This window comes from Hemiscyllium ocellatum, chromosome 25 (genome assembly GCF_020745735.1).
Source record: "Hemiscyllium ocellatum isolate sHemOce1 chromosome 25, sHemOce1.pat.X.cur, whole genome shotgun sequence".
Taxonomy (NCBI): Eukaryota; Metazoa; Chordata; class Chondrichthyes; order Orectolobiformes; family Hemiscylliidae; genus Hemiscyllium; species Hemiscyllium ocellatum.
The window spans coordinates 37,161,029-37,186,741 of NC_083425.1; the positions used below are offsets into that span (position 1 = coordinate 37,161,029).

The window sequence follows — 25,713 nt, forward strand, 5'->3', positions numbered from 1 at the left end:
GAGGTCAAGGTGCGGGTGATAGGCCGGAGTGGGGTGGGGGCGGAGAGGTTAGGAAGAAGATTGCCGGTGAGGAGGGCGGTGCTGAGTTGAGGGAACCGACTGAGACAAGGTGGGGGGAGGGGAAATGAGGAAACTGGAGAAATCCGAGTTCATCCCTTGTGATTGGAGGGTTCCCTCCAACCACAAGGGATGAACTCGGATTTCTCCAGTTTCCTCATTTCGCCTCCCCCCCACCTTGTCTCAGTCGGTTCCCTCAACTCAGCACCGCCCTCCTAACCTGCAATCTTCTTCCTAACCTCTCCGCCCCCACCCCACTCCGGCCTATCACCCTCACCTTGACCTCCTTCCACCTATCACATCTCCATCGCCCCTCCCCCAAGTCCCTCCTCCCTACCTTTTATCTTAACCTGCCGGCCACCCTCTCCTCATTCCTGATGAAGGGCTTATGCCCGAAACGTCGAATTTCCTATTCCTTGGATGCTGCCTGACCTGTGCTTTAACCAGCAACGCATTTTCAACTGTGATCTCCAGCATCTGCAGACCTCATTTTTTAACCCACTATTTAATGACCACAGAGAGGAAAAAAAAAGGGGAATTACAGATCCATAACACTGTACAAAAGTAGCTAAAATATATTAAAAGCTTTTATAAATGGATAGTTGTATAATAAAGATTTGATTTCACACAGTCAGCAAGGATTTGTGAATGGGAAATTGTTTGACTAGCCTGTTGGAATTTGAGGTTATTGTGAACAGAATTGATAAAAGGGAGTCAGTGGATGCAGTATACTTGGATTTGCATAAGGGTTTAGTGAAGTCCCCACAGAAGTTTGATTAACAAAATTAAAGCACATGGGACAGGCGATAATATAGTGTTACGGATGAAGAATGGGCTAACAGGTAGAATGCAGTAGAAATAAAAATGGTCATTTTCTCATTTGCAGGCTACGAATAATGCAGTATTACAAGGATCAGTCCCTGGGCCCAGCTTTTCATGATATGCATTTGGTTGGAAAGTGAAGATATACAAAAGAGACCTAGGACCTTGTCAATAACTCACTGAAAGGTGACATGCAGGTGCAGCAGGAAGTTAGGAAAGCTAAACATTAAGAGTACAGAAGCAGCAGAGTCTTGCTTCTATTGTATTGAAATTAGTTAAGTACCTGAATACTATGTGCAATTATGATTCCCTTATCTTAGGAAGGCTTTTGTAGCCATAGAAAAATTGCAAAGGTTCACCAAACTTATTGAGATGGCAGCTCTAACTTATGGCGAGACTGAGTAAACAGAGTCTGTATTTGCTAAAGTTCAAAGTATGAGAGGTAATCTCACTAAAGCCTACAAAATACTAGAGAGAGCGCGAGAGCGAGCGCGAGAGGCAAGGTATTTTCACTTGGAGAATTTGGGCCAGGGTCACAATTTCCAATTAAGGGGAAGTCAATTAGGTCCAAGTGGAGAAAAATGTCTTGTTTACTCAGAGTTGAGAACCTTTGGAATTATTGCAGAAATTCTGCCATTGAGTATGTTTAAGAGTGGAGATTGACAGATTTCTTAATCTTGTGAAGAGAAAGATAACAAAGTCATTATTGTACTAAATCATATCCAAGACTCCAACTGCTTTTACTGCGTTCTTAACTCAAGAATAACCCAAGGACATATTTTTTACCTTCCTTTTTATAATAGATACTATCCCTTTTTAACTTTGTACCTCTTGGTGTCGGTGTCTGCTGGATGGTGTATATTTTTTTCCTTTTTAATGAGTAATAAAATTGATCTTCCTTTCACTCAAGATCTTGTAATTGGCTCCCTTATTCAGATAGTGTTGGAGTTTTGAATGACCATTGCAACCAAAGGATTTCTCCACTTACGTGCACATGCCCCACATCCTGAAGCTGTAGTCAGTTTTAGATACTGAAGTATGGGTAACATTTTAAGTTACTATCAACATTTCCCCCCTTCAATTCTGGAAAATCCACTGTAAAATGAGATTCCTCCTCAATAATATTTTGACATTACGTTTCAAAATGCAACATGACTATTTGAAGCCATATTTCAAGCTTTTAACAGGAAAGAACATCTGTCGCAGAAAACATCTCTTTGGTCTCGTGTTTTCCACTTAAGTAGAAGATATGAAATTGCCGTACAAGCATCCAGAAACACACACTGACATGAGCAACTTTTTGTCATGAAAGCCTTTGCACTTGGAGGATACGTTCCAAACGTATATGTATATTTTAGCATTATTCAGCTAGTTATGATTCCCAAAATATTAGAATTTTGACATTTAAGAAAAAATATCAGTATATGGACTACAATGCAGGTTGTGTTTGTATCCAAGATTTTATAGGAAAGCTCCCTACACTATTCATGTCAGCCAAGTCCAATTTAGGTAACTGCCTGCTAATGAAGGAACTTAACCACCCCTGTTTCCAGCTGACAAGCAGTTTAAAACAATCCAAAAGCTATAAAACCAGAATCAAGTTTTCCAACAGTTTGGACAAGAATGGTTAGTAAAAACAAATCACTTGCCTACAGTATGGCAAAAGATGATAGCACAACAGCAATATTATTAGATTAGTACTCTACAGGCCCCAGCTAATGCTCTGGGCTCAGGGGTTCAAATTCCATCAGCTGCTGTCATTTATTATCTGTAATTTCTTTTGACACCTCGAACATTGGGTGAAATGTCATGTGTGGCTTGCAATAGGTTCGGATAGTAATCCGACAATACCACAGAATCATAGTAGCACACTGCAGAAAGAGGCCAGTCAGCCCATTGTGTCTCCATCCACTCCCTTAAGATGCATTGTGACTTAGTGCCATGCCCTTGCACATTACTGTTTAACTAGAAACAATGACATCATAAATGGTTAATTGAATGTGCCTCCATCACACTTCCAGGCAGTGCATTCCACTCCCAAAAGCATGTGCTAAAACAGATTTGCACACTGGGTGATACAGAGCATGGAGTGGCAAGTGATATGAAGTAAGGAGTGTGATTAAGCAGCGTAACTGTGCAAGAACCATAAAGGTAATCAGGGCTCAAATTCAGCACCAATATTCACCACCACAGTTTTAGGTAAACTTTGGTAAAATCATTCAAAGCAAAAGGTTAATCAGAGTTCAATGAAAGATGAAAGGAAATCTCTCAAAATAAGCCTTTTGATGGAGAACCAGGACAAATGCTGGTGTCAAAACAATAGTAAACAATAGATACATCTATGCATCATTTACTTGAACAAAAAGTACCAAGTGCAATGTTTTGTGTAACACTAAGGCTGTTGATTTTTATATCATTAATGATACATCAACACTCAAAAGTGGACGTGAAAACTATTTATTCACATTTTAGGATTATTCTGTGTGAAATGTCAATTTAATACAACTAACTTTCATGACACTGTATAAAATGTAAAGGGTAACCAATATTGAACTGATGAAAAAATTCAGCTTTACAGTAATCTTACCTTTAATAATTCCAAATCCAGTTTTAGTCTTTGGTTGTCAGATACTAAGTCTCTATTTCTGTGCTCTGCCTGTTCCAACTGTGCTTCCAATTCAGCCTCAAGCTCCCGGCTTCCCTCCTGGAATTCTTCCAGTTCTTCACGTGTTTCCAGAAAGCTAAACAAGAAGTTGAAAGAGATCACAAAATTTACTGTTAAAAAATGGAAAGACTAAAATAAAATTCTGATACAATGCAAAGATTGCACAAAAGTAGCAGACTGGATAAATACATTTCTAATGATACCTACAGAAACCCTCACTCTAGTGCTGATCAAGTCATAAAGCCATCATTTTAGGTACAATTCCCAGACTCCGTCTAAGTCATGTCAGCATAGATAAAAGTTTAGCTGTCCCTATGCAGGATGCAGTGCAGCAATTTGACAAGGTTCCTTCAAACTAACATCTATGCCCAGACAAACAAGGGTAACAGACGTATGAAAAGGACCAACATCTACAAGTTTATCTCCAATTCACATGCCATCCTGACTTGTAACTATATTGTTGTTCCTTCACTGTACATGGGTTGAAATCCTGAAATTCTGAGAGCCGAGTGCATACACCAAAGCTGCAGTTCACCATCATCTCAACGGCAATTGATAGCAACTCCCAAATATCTTTAAATTTTTATTTTCAAAACCACCTTGCAAATACGGAGTGGAAGATAAATGAGGGAATTACAATTTCTAATGCTTATGAAGTACAAATTCATGGAAGTGTTGTTTTGCAGCAAATTCTGAGTTTAAGTTGATTACAGTGAGTTGAGAAGATTTGTAGCTCAGGTCGAGGTTCTGGGCATAGGTTTGCTCACAGAGCTGGAAGGTTCATTTTCAGACATTGCCACCATACTAGCTAACATCAGTGAGCCTCCGGATAAAGCACTGGTGGCACAACCTGCTTTCCATTTATGTGTTTAGGTTTCCTTGGGTTGGTGATGTTATTTCCTGTGGTGACATCACTTCTTGCCCTTTTTCTCAGGGGGGTGGTAAAAGGGGATCCAAGTCAGTGTGTTTGTTGATAGTTCCGGTTAGAATGCCATGCTCCTAGGAATTCTCATGCATGTCTCTGTTTGGCTTGTCCAAGGATGGATGTGCTGTCCCAGTTGAAGTGGTGTCCTTCCTCATCCGTATACAAGGATACTAATGAGGGTGGGTCATGTCTTTTTGTGGCTAGTTGATATTGATATATCCTGATGGCTAGTTTTGTGCCTGATTATCCAGTGTAGGGTTGGTTACATTGCTTGCAAGGTATTTTGTAAAATTACATTAAATGTGCTTGTTTTCTGTATGGGGTCTTCAAGTTCATTAGCTTCTGTTTTTAGTGTGTTGGAGGGGTTGTGGGCTACCATGATGCCAAGAGGTCTGAGTAGTCTGGCAGTCATTTCGGAGATGTCTTTGACATAGGGGAGAGTGGCTAGGGTTTCTGGATGTGTGTTTTGTATGCTTGTTGGGGTCTGTTGCTGAGAAATCAGCAGACTGTGTTCATTGGGTAACCATTTTTTTTTGGATACACTGTAAAGGTGACTTTCCTCTGCTCTCCATAGTTACTCTGCTGCAGTGTGCAGTGGCTCATTGAAATAATGCTCTGATGCAGCTTCATTTGTGGGTGTTGGGATGATTGCTTCTGTAGTTCAGTATTTGCTCAGTATATGTTGTTTTCCTGTAGACGCTGGTTTGAATCCCCCATTGGCTATTTGCTCTATTGCGACATCTAGGAATAGCAATTTGTTGTTGGTTTTCCTCCTCTTTAGTGAATTTTATGCGAGTAATGGTATTATTGATGGTCTTGAAGGTTTCCTTTACCTTGTTTTGTTTTGTGATGACATAGGTGTCATCTATGTAGCGGACCCAAAGTTTGGGTTGGGCAGAGCTATTTGTTAGAATCGCTGCACTACTGCCTCGGCTAAGAATCCTGATATCGGAGATCCCATGGATGTTCCGTTGGTTTGTTTGTAGGTTTTGTTGAAGGTGAAGTGGGTGGTAAGACATAGGTCCACTAGCTTGACAACATCGTCCTTGCTGATGAAGTTGGTGGTGTTTGGTGTATATATCTTTGGCTCTTCTAACAATGTAGGCAGTGTTTCCTTGGCCAGGTTGATGCTGATGGATGTGAACAGGGCTGTTACATCAAAAGGACACCATTATTTCATCCTCTTCTTGGTGTCTTAAATGTCTTAAATACAAACATTCCCTTCACACCCCAATAGCCAAAAGAATAGCAGAGCAAAACAGCTGCAGAATGCTTAGAGAAATTAAATGATGCTCACAGACTTCGTAAATACAACCGGGAAATTTCATGTCAAAAAACCTTACTCACTAATGCAACCGATTATGAATGGACAGACACAAAACAACAAGACATAGACATTAGGCAGCGACAAAAACAGTGAAAAAAACTAGACAGAAAAAACAACTAGACAAACTTCCTCAAAACAACATCACAGAAGCATGGATAAAAAAAAACTTATCCGACTGACCCTTAACAGACACTGAAAAAGCCATCTGAGTAAGAGGATTAAATTACAACTTTCGGGATGCGGACAAGAGGATTTCTTAGCAGCAGTAGAAACAACACTAAAAAACAATCAACTCAGAGGAAACCCAGCAAGCCAGCAGACAGACAGTCGCATCAACATTAAGCAGGAAAAAGGAAATACACTCAATGCACAAGAAAGGAAAGCGCTAGAAAGACGAAAAAAAACATTGCTATCCTACGTGCAGACAAAGGATGCTTGAGTCATTTCAAATCAAAGAGACTACATTGAGAAAGCAAACACACTACTTGCACATACCAACACTTACCAACAAGTGTCAATAGACCAGACCCCACAACTAGAGAACCGAATCACAGTCCTACCTCAAAAAACTTCAGAAATCTGGAGAAATAAATAAAGATAGACTTCCAAAAAAAATGCAAGCAGACAGATCCAATACACCAGGCTTCCACAGATTACTCAAAATTCACAAAGATCCCCCCTCCTCCCTCAGACCCATGGCACACCAGTTTATAGATTGGTCAAGGAGCTACACAAAAGACCAAAACACTTAGAAGACTCACACTATTCCATCCACTCCACCCAAGAATTCCTGAAGACCAAAGACACCAAGATAGAAGAGGATGCAATAATGGTCCCCTTAAAGTAACAGCCCTGTTCACATCCATCAACATCAACCTAGCCAAGGAAACACTGACTACACTATTAGACGAACCAAAGATACATACACCAAACACCACCAACTTCATCAGCAAGGACAGGTCCATTAGCTTGACTATACTATGCCTTGCCACCCAATTCACCTTCAACAACAAAACCTACACACAAACCAATGTAACACCCATGGGATCTCCGATATCGGGGTTCTTAGAGGCAGTAATGCAGAGATTCTAACAAACAGCTCTGCCAACCACCCAACCCAAACTTTGGGTCCGCTACGTGGATAACACCTTTGTCATCACGAAACAAAAACAATTTAGAGGAAACATTCAAGACCATTAATAATACCATTACTGGCATAAAATTCACTGAAAAGGAGGAAAACAAACTGCCATTCCTCAATGTCGCAGTAAAACAAACAGCCAATGGGGAACTTCAAACCAGCATCTACAGGAGCACAACACATACTGACCAAATACTGAACTATAGAAGCAATCATCCCAAAACCCACAAATGAAACCGCATTAGAACATTATTTCAATGAGCCACCACACACTGCAGCATAGCAGAATTACAAAGAGCAGAGGAAAATCACCTATAATGTAGTCAAAAAGAACAGGTAACCAAAGAACACGGTTCACCGATTTCTCAGCAACAAATCCTAACAAGCGAACAAAACACGTGCAAAAACCCTTGCCACACTCCCTGACATCAAGGGAGTCTTGGAAAAGACTGCCACACCACTCAGACCTCTTGGCATCATGCAGTCCATGAAGCCACCAGCACACTAAAACAGCAGCTAATGAACTTGAAAGACCCCATACAGAAAACAAGCACAACTAATGTCATTTATAAAATACCATGGAAGAACTGTAATAAACACTTTATTGGACAAACGGACACAAAACTAGCCACCAGGATACATGAACATTAACTAGCCACAAAAATTCATGAACCACTCTCACTAGTATCCTTAGATATAAACAAGGAAGGACACCACTTTGACCGGGATAACACATCCATTCTAGGACAAGCCAAACAGACAAGCGCGAGAATTCCCAAAAGCATAGGATTCCAACTGGAACTCTATCCATAAACACATTGACTTGGATCTCATTTTACCACTGTTTGAGACAAAGAACAGGAAATGACATCATCAAAGGCTTGCAGATAGAGGTACATAAACCATATACATAAACTGTCATGTCAGGTGCAAGGAATGACATGGAGATCTTACAGCTACACATAGTCCTGGTCAGACAACATCGCACATATGGTGAACCGGGTAAGGTTGGTGATGCTCAATAAATGTCTCTGTACAAATTGAAGTAATCTTTGGAAGCTGCCTTTTCTACTTAGACCATTGCAAAACGATGGAAAGACTGATAAAAGCCTGCAAGATTTGCACAACGAAAGAATAACTAGACTCCTAGAAGTGAAATTAGAAAACATTTCTTCGCAAAAGCTGGTCAAGGTTTGAAACAATCTTCCTCAAACAGCAACTTAGGCTAAATAAATTGCTAAGTTTAAAATGAAGATTGATAGTTTATGGTTAGTGAGCATAATGGGGGACATGGGACAAAGGCAAGTATATGTTGTCAGAGTGCACCTAATGGTGCATCAGGCTTGAACATTTTGATGGCCAGTCCTGTTCTTTTGTTTCTATAATTCCCAAAATTACTGTAGTTACAAATCATTGAACCAAAGATGATTTTCTGATCCTCTAGCTAGTTTATTCCACACTGGAGCTACAGCTTAATTTACACTTCGTTTTCATGATCCTGAAAGCCAACATGGACTCTTAGTTACATTATTTCCATCTACTCCACTGTAAACATATCAAATGTCAGTGTAGTCTAACAGTGCAGATAGCACAAAGAAGGTAGTTGAAATATCAGTTAAGTGACCCAGAAGCAGTATTTAACATACGATGAACGGCTGAGGATCCTGTGGTTATATTCATTAAAGCTTAGAAGGTTGAGGGGAGATCTAATAGAAACTTATAAGCCATACATTATATTTTAAAAAGAGTGGACGCTGGGAGGGATGCTAGGACTCTTGGACACAGCCTTACAATTACAGGGGGTCCGTTTAGAACGGAAGTGAGGAGATATTTCTTCAGCCAGAGTGGTGGGCCTGTGGAGTTACCATGGAGCACAGTGGAGGCCGGGACATTAAATGTCTTCAAGGCAGAGATTGATAAATTCGTAATCTCGCAAGAAATGAAGGGATACAGGGAGAGTGCGAGTAAGTGGCTTTTAAACGCCATCAGCCATGATTGAATGACAGAGTGGACCTGATGGGCCAAATGGCCTTACTTCCATTCCTATGTTTTATGGTCTTACATCCTGAAACAGAGGTTTAGAGTCATGCAACAGAGCTTTCTGGTAATTCCTAGTAATCCAATACTACCTGGTTTTACAACAGGAATTGAGCCCAGTGCAAGCCAGTCACATAAGTTAATTTCCTGGAATCCCTACAGTATGGGAACTGGCCCTCTGAAGAGTCACCCAACCAGACCCATTTTCCTACCCTATTACTCTACATTTACCCCTGACTAATGCACCTAACCTAAACATCCCTGAATACTACAGGCAATTTACCATGGCCAATTCACCTAACCTGCACATCTTTGAACATTGGGAGGAAACTGCAGCACCCAGAGGAAATCCATGCAGACACCAGGAGAATGGCAACTGTCTATGAAGTTTGCAGAGGCTGGAATCGAACCAGAGTCCCTGGTGTTGTGAGGCAGCAGTGCTAATGAGCCACTGTGCCGCCCAAACCTGTCAAATTAAAGCAGAGGTAGCTTTTGCCCTAGCTTTCACCTTTCTACCAGAGCTTCAGATTACTTTGGTATACACGGAATCATCCTTCCCATCTTCAAACAACTGACAAGCATTCACTATCCATACTATTACAGCTTTTAATACAAGAAAGGCAGAAAGGCAATACACCAACTATCTCAAAAGAGTGGTGGTGGTGGTGGTGGTGGGGTGAACTCAGAACCATTACAACAGTATCCTGGCAATGAATGGTTCAAAAGCCTTCAGCTACTTATTGATGAACACCTACATGTTAAATCCTCTTGATGATACAATCAAGAGACTGATTGGAAAACATTACACATCAGGGAAAAAAAATAGCATCTACCTATGAATGGCAATCCTATCCAGTGGAATCCCAATGACATACTTAAAAAATTAATTCTGACCAGTACTCTTCATTGACACTCTAATGTCCATCCTCTATCTATTGAGAGAAAAATAGTGACTACTCAAATGTAACAAAAAAATGCAAACTAGGTTCAAAACTGTAATACCACAAGTTTGCATTTATACATTTTAACATAAGATATCCCAAAGCACTTCACTAAAGCAATACAAATGATATCATTACGACAGTAAGCCACAGGAGTTACCAGAACAGATGACACAAGGCTTGGTCAAAGCCATTTAAGTAACTAAAGATGCAAAACAGGGTAGAATGAACAACTATGGCAGAAAGATTTAAAGGAGGGAACACTGAAGGTCAGAACCAAAGATTGGCTGTTATATCTGTGGCAATTACAAGCCAGGATGTAAGCGATCAGAACTGGGTATGCGGTGGTTAGGACGACAAGGACGAGGATGAAGAGAAGGAAGAGGGAGGGAGGAGACAAAGCGAAGAAAGGGGACAGAGATCAAAGCACAGTTTACAATTTTGATATTACGTCTATGAAGAGTGAAAGATGTAAAGCTTGGGAATGATCGAAATAGTTTAATTGAGAGGTATCAATGACACGAATGAAGGCTTTAGCGGGTGAGCTGAGGCATTGAAGCAGGCAACCTTGGCAAAGTGGAAGTGGGGTCAAAGGACATCTAGATGTCAAAGAGCATCAAGGTTTTGCATAGACTTTGTTCACTTCAGATAATTGCCAGTGACAAAAGCAGCAGTCAAGGCATGATTTTGTTGTAGCTTTCCTAATATGAGAAAATTTCTGTTCTTTCAAACTTGAACGTTAGACAGTGTGACAAATCACAGGTAGTAAATAGCAGCCACTGAAATGTGATATTCTAGGCTATCCTCATTGTTGTATTAACATTTGGCAGAGTCATATTTACAAATAAACAAATTAAAATTAAATATTATAATTTCCTCTCGCAATACTACATATTTTACACTGGAGTAAACCATTAGCTTTTAAAACCTCCTTGCAAAAGCTGCAATCAAAATAGACATCCAATAATTATTCAGTAATGTTTTACATGTTAAACCAGGAATTCAGAACCACATTTTTATTGTGGGCTACACAGTTATACTCAGAGCACAGTTTGAAATTTGCTGAAATTATGGAATTTGTAACAGACAACAGCTCATTGTATACAGTAGAAATGGGGGAAAAAACTCTTGCATCACTAGCACCAAAATGAATTGCACTGCATTAGCTAGAGGATAGTTAAACAAAATGTTAACAGATGACTGTACAAATCATGTCTATCACATAGCTCATGTGGCTGTATTAAATCTAAAGTGACAAGGATACATCCCGCTCAATGACTTGGACAAAATAAATAGGAAACAAATAAATTTGACACATGCCAATTTAGAAATTTCAGTACAATAACTAAAAGTGAACAGTAAAGAGACAGAAAACTAAGGAAAGCATTACTGCAGTAAGGAAGGGGGAAACATCCCTGAAGGGTCTTCAAATCACGACGACGACGACGACAACAACTTGCTAGGATTGTATTACATGCCTCCCAAAGAGGAAGAAATAGGGATAGAAGGCACTTCAACTTGACTAACGTTAGCTGGAATCACCCTATTCTGAAAGGATTAGACAATGTGGAATTTTTGAAATGCATCCTAGAGAGCTTTTTGTGCTAGTACTTAGATAGTCAGACCAGCGATGGGGCAGAGGGCTCGACCTAATCCTAGGTAATGAAGTTGTCAGGTGGCTGAAGTTTCAGTGGGCAAGCATTTTGGAGATAGTAACTATTAATTCTAAGTTACAAAGTAGTTATAGAAAGGAGTAAGAATAGTGCAGATGTGAAGTATCTTAAGTGGGGACAGCCAATTTCAATATCATTAGACAGGATCTAGAAAACAGACTGGGAGCAGGTACGTGGTAAGTCAACATTTGGAAAAAGGGAGTCTTTTAAAGCTAGCATAATTATAGTTCAGGGCTGGCGTGCTCCTCTGAGAGAAGGGTAAGGGCAGCAAGTCCAGGAATGCTGGATGTCTAGAATTAGAGAGGTTGATAAAAAAAAGAGGAAGCATAAGTCAGGTACAGTGCATTAAAAATAGAGGAGACCCTTCAAAAGTAGAGAATGCCAAAGGTTGCTTGAAAAGGAAATTGGAAGGGAAAAGAGGGGGCACAATATACCTTTGGCAGATGGAATGAAGAAAAAACAAACTTAAGGTGTTTTAGAAGTACATTAAGACTAAGAGGATTACCAGGGAAATAGTGGGACCTATTAGAGAAGAAAAGGCAATTGTGCCTGAGCCAGTGAACGTGGGTGAGGTCTTAAATGAACACTTATCTATACTCACAAAGAAGAAAATAAGTTGTCGTTGAGGATTTCAGTTGGGATGAGGTTCTTGAACATGTTAAGTCTAATAAGGAGATATTAGATGTTTTAGTAGGCAACCAGTGCATAAATCCCCAGTGCCTGATGAAATATATTCCACACTGCTATGGGAGGCAAGGGAGCAAGTTGCTGGAGGCTAGGTGGATATATTTACTATTGCACTAACCACAAATGAAGTGCCAGATGACTGGAGGATTGCTAATGTGGTTCATTTGTTCAAGGAAGGCAGCAGGATAAGGCAGGTAATTAAAAGACCAGTTAGTCTGACATCAACGGTAGGGAAATTGTTGGAAATATTTCTGAAGGATAGGATTAATCAATACTTGGAAAGGGAAGGATTTTTCATGGATAGCACAAATTTGTTAGAGGGAGATCCTGTCCGACTAACTAAATCAAGCTTTTTTTTTAAAGAAGGTGACTATGTTGAAGATTGCACTTCATGGGGTTTACATGGACTTCAGTAATGCCTTTGACAAGGTCCCACATAAATCAGCTGTTCCAAAAGCTAAGAACCCATGGGACTCCAGGTAACTTGGCAAACCAGATCTAAATGCCCTGCAATTAAGAAGATTGAGGTGACGGTGGATGGTTTTTTTTTGTAAATGGAAGTCTGTGACTAGCAGGGTACCACAGGCATTGGGTGCTGGGACCCTTGCTTTCTGTTATGTGTATTAACAATTTGGGTGTGAATGTAGAAGGTATAATTAGTTAAGTTTGTAGATTACAAAAATTGGTGGTGTTGACAATGAGGAGGAAGGCCTCAGGCTACGGTCTGATATTGATCAGCTAGTAAGTTTGACACGGCAATGGCAGATGGAATTTAATCCCAATAAAAAAAAAAGTGAGGGGATGCATTTTAGGTGGTCTAACAAGGTAAGGGTAATCAAAATGTGGTATACACACAATGCGTGGCCTCATTATCAGAGGCATAGTATATAGGAGCAAGGAAGTGTTATTATAACTTTATAAAAGATTCTTAGTCCACAGAAGGAATACCATGCATGGAGGAGATTCATCTGGAGATTGTCTGGGATGAATGTTTCTATTAGGAGGACAGAATGTATAGGCGGGGTTTGTTTACCTTGGTGCAGAGAAGGCTGCGAGGCAGGGGGGGGCTCTTATCAAGTGAAGCAACTTCACATTTCAAAAGTCCTAGCTTCAGATTTTAGACACATTAGCTGGGTCTGACAACATAACATTAGCTTGATATCAATTCTGATGGTAGTGAGATGATGGCCTAATTGCAATTTGTTTTGAAGGTGGGGGTGAGTCAACAGAAACTGTGCAGTGTAGAAGATAGGAGGCAAAGTTAAAACAAACAAGAATGAATTAACTATACATGGCAGAAACAGAGCTTCTGGCACTAATCTAAAAATACACACTGAATCAAGTCACATTAATTTCTATTTCAGTTTTGTCAGCAGAAAGGCCAACAGAATTTTGTACATTTTTTCCCTCAATGCACTTTACTTCAATACTGACAAAATATAGCACTTCCATGTGATGTGCAGCCAAACAAAATCTGATATCACGTCTATTCAAACTGCATGATTTGATCACAATAAACCACACACTAGCAGACAAATAAAAATCTTTCCAAAAATAGAATCAAAAATTAATTCCACCAGTAAATACTATGCTGTACACTGTAGCTTGGTGTCTAGTTGACAGATAAAATAAACACTAACAGAGACCATATTAGACCAACTGTTCAAATCAAGTATTGCGTACGGTTCTGGCCACCACACATTATAGGAAGGATGTGGAAGCTTTGGAGAGGGTTTAAGAGGGGATTTACTAGGATGTTGCCTGGTATGGAAGAAGGTTATTTTTGCATTATCTTGTAGACATACTCAAAACATGTCAACCTATAAAACTCAAGAGTTGCCAGCTTTGAAAAACTAGCAATTCAAAAACAATGTAACAGAATCCACTTAACTGCAAACTCAAGATGACATATAAATTACATTAAATTGGGAATTTCTTAAAAGTGGGAAGCAGCAAAAAAGTTAAAGCAGCTGTGGTGTACAGAAACCTTTGTTTAAATTTCATAGCATTATACTCAGTATTACGTAACGTTTTACTTTCCCCTTTCATTCCAAAATTGCTATCAAATCAGATGAACAACAACAAATTGGATTTCAGACACGAAGTAATCAAACTGAAAAATAGAACATTACAGTGCAGTACAGGCCAATCAGCTCTCGATGTTGCGCTGAACTGTGGAATCAATCTGAAGCCCATCTAACCTACGCTATTCCATTCTTGTCCATATGCCTATCCAATGACCATTTAAATCCTCAAAGTTGGCGAGTCTACTACGGTTGCAGGCAATGCATTCCATGCCCCTGGTACCCGCTGAGTAAAGAAACTATCTCTGACATCTGTCGTATAACTTTAAATTGAAGGGTGATAGATATGTCCCTCTTGCTAGCCATTATTAACCGAGGAAAAAGGCTCTCACTGTGCACCCTAGCCCTCTGATTATCTTAGATGTCTCAATTAAGTTGCCTCTCAATCTTTAATGAAAAACAGCCTCAAGTCCCTCAGCCTTTCCTCATAAGACCTTCTCTCCATACCAGGCAACATCCTAGTAAATCTCCTCTGAACCCTATCCAAAGCTTCCACATCCTTCCTATAAAGTGGTGACTAGAACTGTACACAATACTCCAAATGTGGCCACACCAGAGTTTTGTACAGCTGCACCATGATCTCATGGTTCTGAAACTCAATCCCTCTACTAGTAAAAGCTAACACTGTACACCTTAACAACCCTATCAACCTTGGGTGGCAACATTCAGGAATCTATGTACCTGGACACCAAGAGCTCTCTACTCATCTACGCAACCAAGAATCTTACCATGAACCAAGTACTCGGCATTCCTGTTACTCCGTCCAAAGTGAATCACCCTCACACTTATCCACATTAAACTCCATTTGCCACCTCTCCGTCCAGCTCTGCAGCTTAACTATGTTGCTGTGTAAACCACAACATCCTTTGTCACTATCCACAATTTACCAACCTTAGTATCATCCACAAATTTACTAACCCATCCTTTTATGCCCTCATCCAGGTCATTTATATAAATGACCAACAACAGTGGACTCAAAACAGGTGCTTGCTGTCCACTAGTAACTGAACTGCAGGATAAATAATTTTCATTAACCACCACTATCTTCTTTTAGTTAGCCAATTTCTGATCCCAACCATTAAATCACCCTCAATCCCATGCCTTTGTATTTTAGGCAATAGGCTATCATGGGGAACTTTATCAAACATCTTACTGGAATCTATATACTCAACTGCTTTACCCTCATCTACCTGTTTGGTCACCTTCTCAAAAAGCCCAATAAAGGTTTGTGAGACACAACCTACTCCTCACAAAACAGTGTTAACTATCCCTAATCAACTTATTCATCTCTTATAACCCTTTCCAACACTCATCCACAATCAAAGTAAGACGTTCACATCTAATAATTTCCAGGGTTGTTTCTACTCTGAGTAAGGGAGCAACATTTGCTATCCTCTAGTCTTCAGAGGCTATTCCTGTAGACAATGCCAACATAAAAGATCAAAGCCAAAGGCTTAGCAATCTCCTTCCTGATTTCCCAGAGAATCCTAGGATAAATTCCATCCGACCCAGGGGACTTCTACTTTTACACTTTCCAGAATTGATAACACTTCCTCCTTATGCACTTTAATCCCAACTAGTCTAGTAGCCTGTACCTTAGTATTCTCTTCGACCACATTGATGAAAATATTCATTTCGCGCTTCCCCCATCTCCTGACTCCACGCACAAATAAATTCCCACTACTATGCTTGATTGGCCCTAATCTCACTCTAGTCATTCTTTTATTCCTGATGTAGCTATAGAAAGCCTTAGGGTTTCCCTTGACCCTATCTGCCAATGACTTCTGAGGTCACCTACTTGCTCTACTTAGCGCTCTCTTTAGGTCTTTCCTGACTAACTTGTAACTCTCAAGAACCCTAATTGAGCCATCACATCTCATCCTAACATAAACCTCCTTCTTTCTCTTGACAAGGGATTCAACTTCCTTTGTAAACCATGGCTCTCACGCTCGACAACTTCTTCCCTACCTGACTGGTACATACTATTCAAGGACCTGCAGTAGCTGGTCCTTGAATAAGCTCCACATTTCAATTGTGCTCATCCCTTGCAGCTTCCTTCCCCATCTAATGCATCCTAATCTTGCCTTTCCCCCAGCTATAAATCTTACCCTGCAGTATACACCTAGCCTTCTCCATCACTAAAGTAAACATAATCAAATTGTGGTCACAATCAGCAAAGTGCTCACCTACCCCCAAATCTAAAACCTGGCTGGGTTCATTACCGAGTACCAAATCTAATGTAGCCTCACTCCTGTTGGCCTGTCTACATACTGTGTCAGGAAACCCTCCTGCACACATTGCACAAAAACTGACCCATCTAAAAGTACTTGAACTATAATATTCCCAGTCAATATTTGGAAAGTTAAAGACCCCCATAACAACTACCCTGTCACTCTCGCTCCTATCAAGGATCACATTCCTCTACATCTCTGGAACTATTTGAAGGCCTATAGAAACCTCCCAACAAGGTAACCTCTCCTTTCCGGTTTCAAATCTCAGCCCATACTACCTCAGTAGAGGAGTCCTCAAACGTCCTTTCTGCAACCGGAATACTGTCCTTGACTAAGTGCGACACCATCCCCTTTTACCACCTTTTTCTCTGTTCTTACTGAAATATCTAAATCCTGGAACCTGCAATAACCATTCTTGTCCCTGTACTACCCATACCTCCAAAATGGCCACAACATCAAAATCCCAGATACCAACCCATGCTGCATGTTCACCCACCTTATTCTAGATGATCCTAGCATTGAAGTAAACACACTTCAAACCAACGTTCTTACGACCTTGAAATCTTAGTTCTGACCATTATTCTCATCCTCCCATATACTCAAACTACAATTTCGGTTCCCATCCCCCTGCTGAATTAGTTTAAACCTACCCGAAGAGCATTAGCTAATTTCCACCCCAGGATATTGGTACCCCTCTGGTTCAGGTGAAGACTAACCTGTTTGTAGAGGTCCCACCTAACCCAGAAAGAGCCCTAATTATCCAGGAATCCAAAACCCTCCCTCCTACACCAACCCTGTAGCCATGTCTTCAACCTTTCTATCTCTGTTCTTTGCTTTCCTAGCATGTGGCATGGGGAACAAACCAGAGATAACAACTGTTTATTCTAGCTCTAAGCTTCCACCATAGCTCCCTGAATTGCTGCTTTAAATCCCCATTTCTCTTCCTAAGTATGTCATTGGTGTCCATGTGGACCAGGACTTGGGGCTGCGCCCCCTCCCCCACAAGGATCCCAAAAAACATGATCAGAGACATCATGAACCCTAGCACCTGGGAAGTCACACCAAACAGGAGGTCCTGTGGGAAGTGAAAGAGACTCATCTGTCCCTTTAACTATGGAGTCCCCAATGACTAATGCTCGGCTCCTCTTCCCCCTTCCCTTCTGAGCAACAGGGATAGGCTGTGCCAGAGACCCGTGCGCCGCTGCTTATCCAAAACGGTATACTTGTTGAGGGGAACAGGCACAGGGAATCCCTGTATTGCCTGCCGGCTCCCTTTCTGTCCCCTGACAATAACCTATCTACCTTACTCTTTTACCTGAGGTGTGACCACTTCCCTGCAACTCCTCTCAATAACCCCCTCTGCCTCCGAAGTTCATCCAGCTCCAGTTCCCTCACACTGAAACCAGTCATCATACCAACTGGCGCACGGAACCTTTAAGAAATGAAAACCTCAGGTTCAATGACTACTTTGATTTAAGTGAGACTTTTAATCACCACACCAACAGGAATTTCAGTAACAACTTTCCACAATTGTACACTTAGGAAGCAAACGGAATTACAATTAAGTGATTTATCACTGAATAAGCATGACCATATAACTGACAAATGGCTTTGAAAAACAGCTTCTAAGGATAGGCTGCTCCATCGAGTAATTGAGTATGCTAAATTTCTTTATTTATCATCAACCTTTATAGTTTTTCAAATTAGTCATTGGCAATCATGATTCAAATTTTCTTTTCAGTGAAAATCAAAGCAATTATATTTGCTCCCTGGAGTTGTAAAATCACAAGACAGATCAAACTCTGTGATGCAGTTCCAGTAAGCAATATGAAGTATTCACAAGACCCATTCAAGCTTGCAAGAGAAACAAATGCCTGTACTTCAGGTATAGCATTGAAGGTGCTATACTCACTTTAATATGCTCCTCAAGACACTGTCAAAATCATTCCTCCACGTAACCAAACTCAGACAAAGCACATTATGAAGGCAACAATGAGTGTTTTCATCCCTATTTAAACTCCGCATATATCACACCCAGAGGCCTGGATTGAATTTGTAGGCAACATATCAAATGTGTAAACCATCGACTAAAATTTAACTTTTCATCTTTGATATGTCATTGCTTGTGACACATCTAGTATAACTTGCTAGTAGATGACCATGCAACACCAATGTAAAGACAAGACTGAACTTTAATCTTCAGCAGTTAATTCTGTCTACTTATTTCACAAGACTCCCAAATCTCAAAAGACTTCAATTAAACTCGATAGCGATTTCAACATAGATGCTACAATTAAATACCTTTCTTGACATTTTCCTGTGACGATATGGACAGAAACAGATGCTTGCTCTTTATTTCAGTGGATGACTCTCAGGCTGCCAAAGGGTCTCCCAGCTCTCTTTCCTCTAATTTTCACTTCCTGATCAAAACAGGTCATCCCTTATGTCAGCCAACTAGATTTCAACTATCTCCACATTTGCTGTTTTGCACCTTCTCAACAAGCTGCACGGTTGAGGCTCAAAACTAACGTGTTTACAAATAGAATGGTTTGGCAATTATGATCGAACAATGGATGACTTAGACTTTAGGGTGATTAGAAACCTATCAACTACATTACATATTGTTATTTCCTTTCCCTTACTCAGATGTAGACACTGTTGGAATATCATAGGCTTGATCCAAATATATGAATACAAACATGCATGAGTATATGTGCACACATGAAGGTATATAAAATACTTCAGACTGACAAGACAGAGTCATGTACACATCTGAATAGACCTTTACGTGCAAATAAGCACATTCACAGATAAGGGTGTGAAAACATGTTGAATCAAGAAAGTAACATCAACTGCTAATAGTGAGCGATGAAGTGTACAACGTGATGAGGGTTCAATTATTTTCAAAACACAAATGAATAATCACCAGAAAAGCACAAACAAGATCCATTACAAATTGATTATTGCACACTTGGAAAGAAACAAGCCAGCTAAGCAGCACCATTTCCCTGGCCTGTATAGTGCAACAGTCTAATGCTTGAAATTCTTACCAACCTTTTTTTATATTTCAAAGCCAGCTCTTTCCAATACACAACTTTTTCTTCTGCAGTTGCTGGTTCTGGGCTATCCTCACTATCCATGACGAAATGGACCTAAACAAAAGTGCAAAAAGGCATCACTATTAATAGAGTTCATAGTAGTTTCTAGTGCAATTATTAAAGATACAACTGCGCACAAACGGCGCAGTGGATGGAAAAACTGACAGTCAAGATTTTGTTCTCAAATTTGGAAGTAAATTCCATGAGCCATTTATTTAAAACCAAATACACAAGGTCTTAACATTCACTCTTTGCCTTTAGTACAGTAATGTCTATCCACCTTTACTGGACTGAAACTTGGCACTTAACATACTTCACAGGCTTCAAATTTGGCAACAAAATTCATCTACCTTCTATAATATTAAGATGACACTCTAACGCACAATTTGAACTCATGTCCTTCCAGGTCATCTACTTTGCATGATTTCCATGCATGAAAACATTTAAGATTCTCTACTTATTCTTCATAAGAGTACCACCTATAAATCTGCCTGGCCCTCATTCACATACTCACTTCCATCAGGAGTTGCTGGATAATGGTCAGACTCAAAAAGCTTACTTGAATAAATTTTCACCCTTAAATCAAGAGGCACGTTGATCAACTGTAGTTCTTTACCATGGTCCTGACCACAATTAATCTAACTCATCTTAGATGATGGATCAAACCTGAATTTGGCAACCTGGCAGACCTATACACTGGATAGGCTCTCAGAACTGTCACAGTAAACGTTTCTGATATCACATTAATCTGATATTACAATCAAAAAATAGTTTTTCTAAACAGTGATGAGCACCAAATATCCCCCTTCAAATCCCTCGGCCAAAGCCCAAACCTAAAACCAAGACTCAACACGACATTGCTTAAAAAAAATCTGCAGAATCAAAACAAAGAGCATTCCTTCCATATTCAAAAATTGAACTTTAATAGCCATTTCCTCATCCATATCCCAATGCACATTACCAGGATGTTGCCAGGTATGGAAGATTGAGTTATGAAGAAAATGTCATATCCAAATGTCTTATAAATGTTCTAGTTATAAGGCGATGAACAGGAAAGGTTGTGGGATATGGGCCAGGAGTAGGTGCGTGGGACTAGTTTAGTTCGGGATTATGGTCGGTGTGGACTGGTAGGAATGAAGGGTCTGGTTCCGTGCTGTATGACTCTAAGACTGAACCCTCAAATTGGATCAGGTTATCTTGGAAGAAAGAACATTGCCTGAATCCAGCACTTTTTTGATAAGTTACACAAGATAATTCAGAGACTTTGAAGTATTGTACTAACAATTATTTGGGTTCAAATCAACAGCACTTTGGAACACCATTTATGCAGAAACACTACTGCAACTAAAATGTCCTGAAAATAAGTTAACCAACACCTAATATTGAATCTGCAAGTTTTTAAAATAAAGAAGCAAAGACAAACTGTTGTACATGCTATATTTAGATGCAAAACAAAATGAAAGTTCAAGTTACTACACAACATAAAATTGGAATAGCTCAGACTCAAAATACAAAAACATGTCTGCTTGTTCAAAAGTTACAAAAATCAATCAAGTCACAGTTTGATTATTCAGTTTTATATTGATATCGGTATAGTGTCTTATATTAAAAAAAAGGGTCTTTTTGCACAGAAGGATAAGATAAAGTTTGTTTCTCTTCAGTCACTTTGGGAATGAGGAGGGAGGTTTCCTTAATTAATTTGTCACTTCCAAAAGAACTTTCATCCCAGGTCTCCTGATTTACCACCAAAACATCTTTGTATACTACCCTGCAGATTCTGAAACAGATCATGTGAACTCATGTCCTGCATGACCCAGAATTAATTTTAAACTAGTACTGTAATGATCACCAAGACAGATTACAATCACATGCAACCCTACTCATCCTCTACACATCCTTGCACTAACACCTCACCAACCCCTAGTCTCACTCCACTATCAAAATCCTGAGCTAATTGGACTACTTGCATAGTTACATGGTTTAAGTGTGTTTATCTAGCTTATCCTTAAATGGATTTATGCTAATCACCTCAATGACTCTTTCTGGCAGCAATTTCCACATTCTAATCTCTGCAAAAGAAAAACTCCCCTTGAATTCTCTATTTGATTTATTAGAATCCATGGGTTATCTTTATGAGTGGCAGTATCGCCTCTACGCCAACATTTGCAAACTCTAACATGAAAGACCTCCATCCAGGTCATTACTCAGCCTCCATTTGTCTGGAGAAAAACAGTTCCAGCCTCTTTAGATTATACTGGAGGATATAATCTCAATTCTGGAATTGGCTATCTTCCCCACCTTTGTTCCAGTCTCTTTCCATTTCATTATACTGAAATCTAAACAGCTCGCAGTACTCCAAGCATCTAGCCTGAGCAAGGCTCAATAAAATTTAACATTATTATTATTCAGGTCTATCCATTGAGAAAGGAACCCAAATGGCCTTAATAACCTGCATCAGTATCTGCAACCACTTGTATGTTTGCACCAATGCTCATGTACTCCTTTAGGTACTGTACTTATTTTCCCAGGAGAATGTGACCTTCTTAATCTTCCTATCAATACCTAGTACCTTATTTTTTCGATATTAAAGTTTATTTGTTAATTATATGCTCATTTTGCAAGTCCTCCTGTGTTTTGTCACATCCTCCTTTGCTTGAACACCCAGTGCCCTGCTCAACATTTTAAACAATACTTGCGATTACTAAAGTACAAATCAATTCAGAGGTGGGGAGAAAAGAGAGAAAGAGACGAGAGATAAAACATTCTAGCAGGTCAGTTGTGATGGCCAGTAACCCAGCTTCCAAAGTCCAACTTACAAAGTAAGGCCAATCACAACTTAATGTGAACATTATACAGTGATGAAAATCACACCTTTAACTTGTTACAGTTTCACTTTTGTGAAACTTTCTTCACTAGAGGGGCTGCAACTGCTTAATTTATAGTTTGCATGCCATGTCAAAAAATGACAAAGGGCAAGTGATTTTCCATGAAGATTCCATTCACAAAGTAGCATTATACTATATGTATATAAAATTCTGATTATACCAGCTTTACAACATTACATAAACCAGATTAATACCCTGTAATATTGCATAATTCTTAAATCATTTACAAATGAATTATGCAGTGCAGGGATATCTCTACAAACATTGGATAACCAAGTTCTAATCTGGCAATGACTTAATGAAGGAACAACTGAATATTTAAGTTAAATATTTGCATGCATACAACTTCTGCAAACAGCAGTTACACCAATTCAAAAACCACTGCATTATACCTAATTATTAAATTGGCTGAAAGGATTTTGTTTTGCAAAATACTTCAGATTTATGAAAATCACAAAAAGAAATGAGAATAAAGCATAAAAGACTGTCATTAACTGAAAGACTTAACATAAATATCAGCACAACTTCACTGAAGGACAATAGCTTTGAATTTTTTTTAAACCTTGCAGCATTGCACCGTTCATGAAAATGAATGAGCTGAAAACAGGGGACCGAGTAAGGGTAAACCAAGGTTATTATTTCCAGCTTTGATACTTCCACTGACTTGTCCTGAAAGTTAGGGATACTACTTATTCCAGAGTTGTCACCACCAGATGCACCCAAAAGCAAGCAATAAAAAGGAGAAAATGCATTCAGAATTATTACTTGCAGTCGTGACAAGTGTTTTGGTATTAAGCTTCATCATTCTTCATCTGTACAGGATGTTAAAATATTTAAATTTAAGTCATCACTGTGGGAGATAAAGGATTACAGAAAAATCAGTGTAATGAAGTATCACAGACCTTGGTACTGATGTCATCATTCTAAGTCTGCAGGAAAAAAGGGCATACATCTTTGATCATTGGGATTAGCAGTGGGGAATCTTTTGTTACAATCTCTTTCTTGATCATCACCTTTTTAGATAAACCTTGATATCAATTTTCAAAAGCACATGTTTTTCACAACACTTCCATCAAATTGAAGCATATCAATGCCATTATTTGTTCACACCATCTTCCATAAATATCTCAAATCAGTTTGACTGAATTTGTAATTACTGTATTGTTTATTGCAATCAATTTGCATAACCTTGCAGTTTTTAACACCCAAGTGCAATAAATTGAACCACTCAAGCAACTTTCTCAATTCCTAATGTGAGTTTAACGTAAATATAATCAAATTTGAAATAGCATATCCTCAACCTACTTTGGCCAATTTAATAGCTTAAAAAAAACGTAAAGCTATAATTAAATTAACAGGTCATAACTTGTACAGGTATACAGCCTGTTGCTGTGATTTATACTCAACACTTCCATTTTAACAAGACCATTAAAGATTAAATGCCAGCTCATTGTAATTGCATATTAAATCCCAAAGATAATTTTCTCATTCTGAGTCCAAAGAACAACAGCTTCCATTCTAAGTTAACAATGCTGAAATAAATGGTTAATATTCTAGGTCAATTGCCTTTCATTAGAACTGAAAGCTGCAGTACATTGCTAACTTTCACTTGTACTGATAAAAAGTTAATTAATCCAAAAGATTAAATTCTGTTTTGCTCTCCACAGAACTGCTGAGAAGGTCCAGCATTTTCTATTTTTATTTCAGATTTCCAGCATCCACAATATACTGCTTTTCTGACATAAATGATGTGTTTTAGTTCCTTCCATAATCCTGGAGGTCAGTACTAACCAGAAACTTAACTGAGCATGGTTAAAAGAGCAAATCAGAAGTCAGCAAGTAACTCACCAAACTCCCCAAGGTCTTTCCACCACCTAGTAAATAAAATCTATATTCAGTCCATTACCCTTCGTGGTTAGAATGGCAGCAAAAGTACAAAAGCACTGATCTTGGCTCTGTGATAACTCAGCCCCTGACTCTCAAAGCCTACTAGGAGAAAGTGAGGACTGCAGATGCTGGAGATCAGAGTCGGGAGTGGGGCACTGGAAAAGCAAGCAGGTCAGGCAGCATCCAAGGAGCAGGAGAATCGACGTTTCGGGCATGAGCCCTTCATCAGGAAATTCTCCTATTCCTCGATGGCTGCCTAACCTGCTATGCTTTTCCTGTGTCTCTCTTGACACCCAAAGCCTACCATCATCTGCAAGGCCCAAGTCAAGACTGTGATGGAATGCTCCCTATTCGCCTCCATGCAGCTCTAATAACAGTCACAAAGCTGTTATACAATCAAGGTTGAAACAGCTGGTTGATTGGCACCACATCTACAAATATCTAGTAGCAATACGTGTGCCATTTACAAGATGCACTACAGAATTTCCCTAAGGGTCCTTAAAACAGCACCATCCATACATGACCATCTAGAATGGCAAAAGCATTAGATGCATGGGAACACCACTGCCTGCAAGTTTCTCTAAGCCACTCATTGTCCTGACTTGGTAACATATCTGTGTTCTTTCAGCATCACTGGGTCAAAATGCCAGAACTCCCTCAACATGGAGTTCTCCAATTTCAAATAACCTCCCTTCCCAGCTCTATCCCTTCCATTACTTTGATTGATTCTTCCTTCCGTCTATCAACCAGATTAATTCCTCCCATCAACCAACCAAGTAGAGGTCATACCCTCTACTTGTGCTCACCTATCCCTACCTTACCACCCCACCTCCACTTATCTGCAGCCCCCCCCACACCTATCCCCAGTCTTGAAGAAGAGTCACATCTGAAACGTTGACGTCTCCACCTCCTAAATGCTGCCTGGCTCGCTGTATTCTTCCAGCCTCCTGCTGGTCTACCTTGAACTCCCTCCCTAACAAGATGGTGAGCCTACCCACATCAAATGGATGACAGCAATTCAATACAGCAGTCCTCCATCACCTTAAGGGTAACTAGGGATGGAAAATAAATGCTGGCCCAGCCACCAACACGCCGTGAATGATTTTTTTTAGAAGCTATAACATACCGTCTCCATGCTTTGCTTGCCCACATGCTGATGCTCTGGCGACTGTACCCCACAATTAACTCGGATCATTAACTCCATGCTAAGTCTCATGCAAGCTAATATTGTTAAGTTCATTCTCTTCAAGGAT

The 25,713-nt window shown here is 39.7% G+C and overlaps 1 protein-coding gene across 4 annotated transcripts in view; it reads right to left on the reverse strand.

The window, feature by feature from the left end:
• The window catches only part of LOC132827646 (nuclear distribution protein nudE-like 1), an 81,458-nt gene that overhangs the window by 19,819 nt on the left and 35,926 nt on the right, over positions 1-25,713 (reverse strand). For all 4 annotated transcript variants that reach the window (XM_060844235.1, XM_060844234.1, XM_060844233.1 and 1 more), the window contains 2 exons: positions 19,645-19,742; positions 3,467-3,620 (listed from right to left, as the gene is read on the reverse strand). In XM_060844235.1, the coding sequence (XP_060700218.1) occupies positions 3,467-3,620; positions 19,645-19,730 (240 nt within the window). In that variant the 5' untranslated portion in view covers positions 19,731-19,742. The remainder of the gene's footprint in view (positions 1-3,466; positions 3,621-19,644; positions 19,743-25,713) is intronic.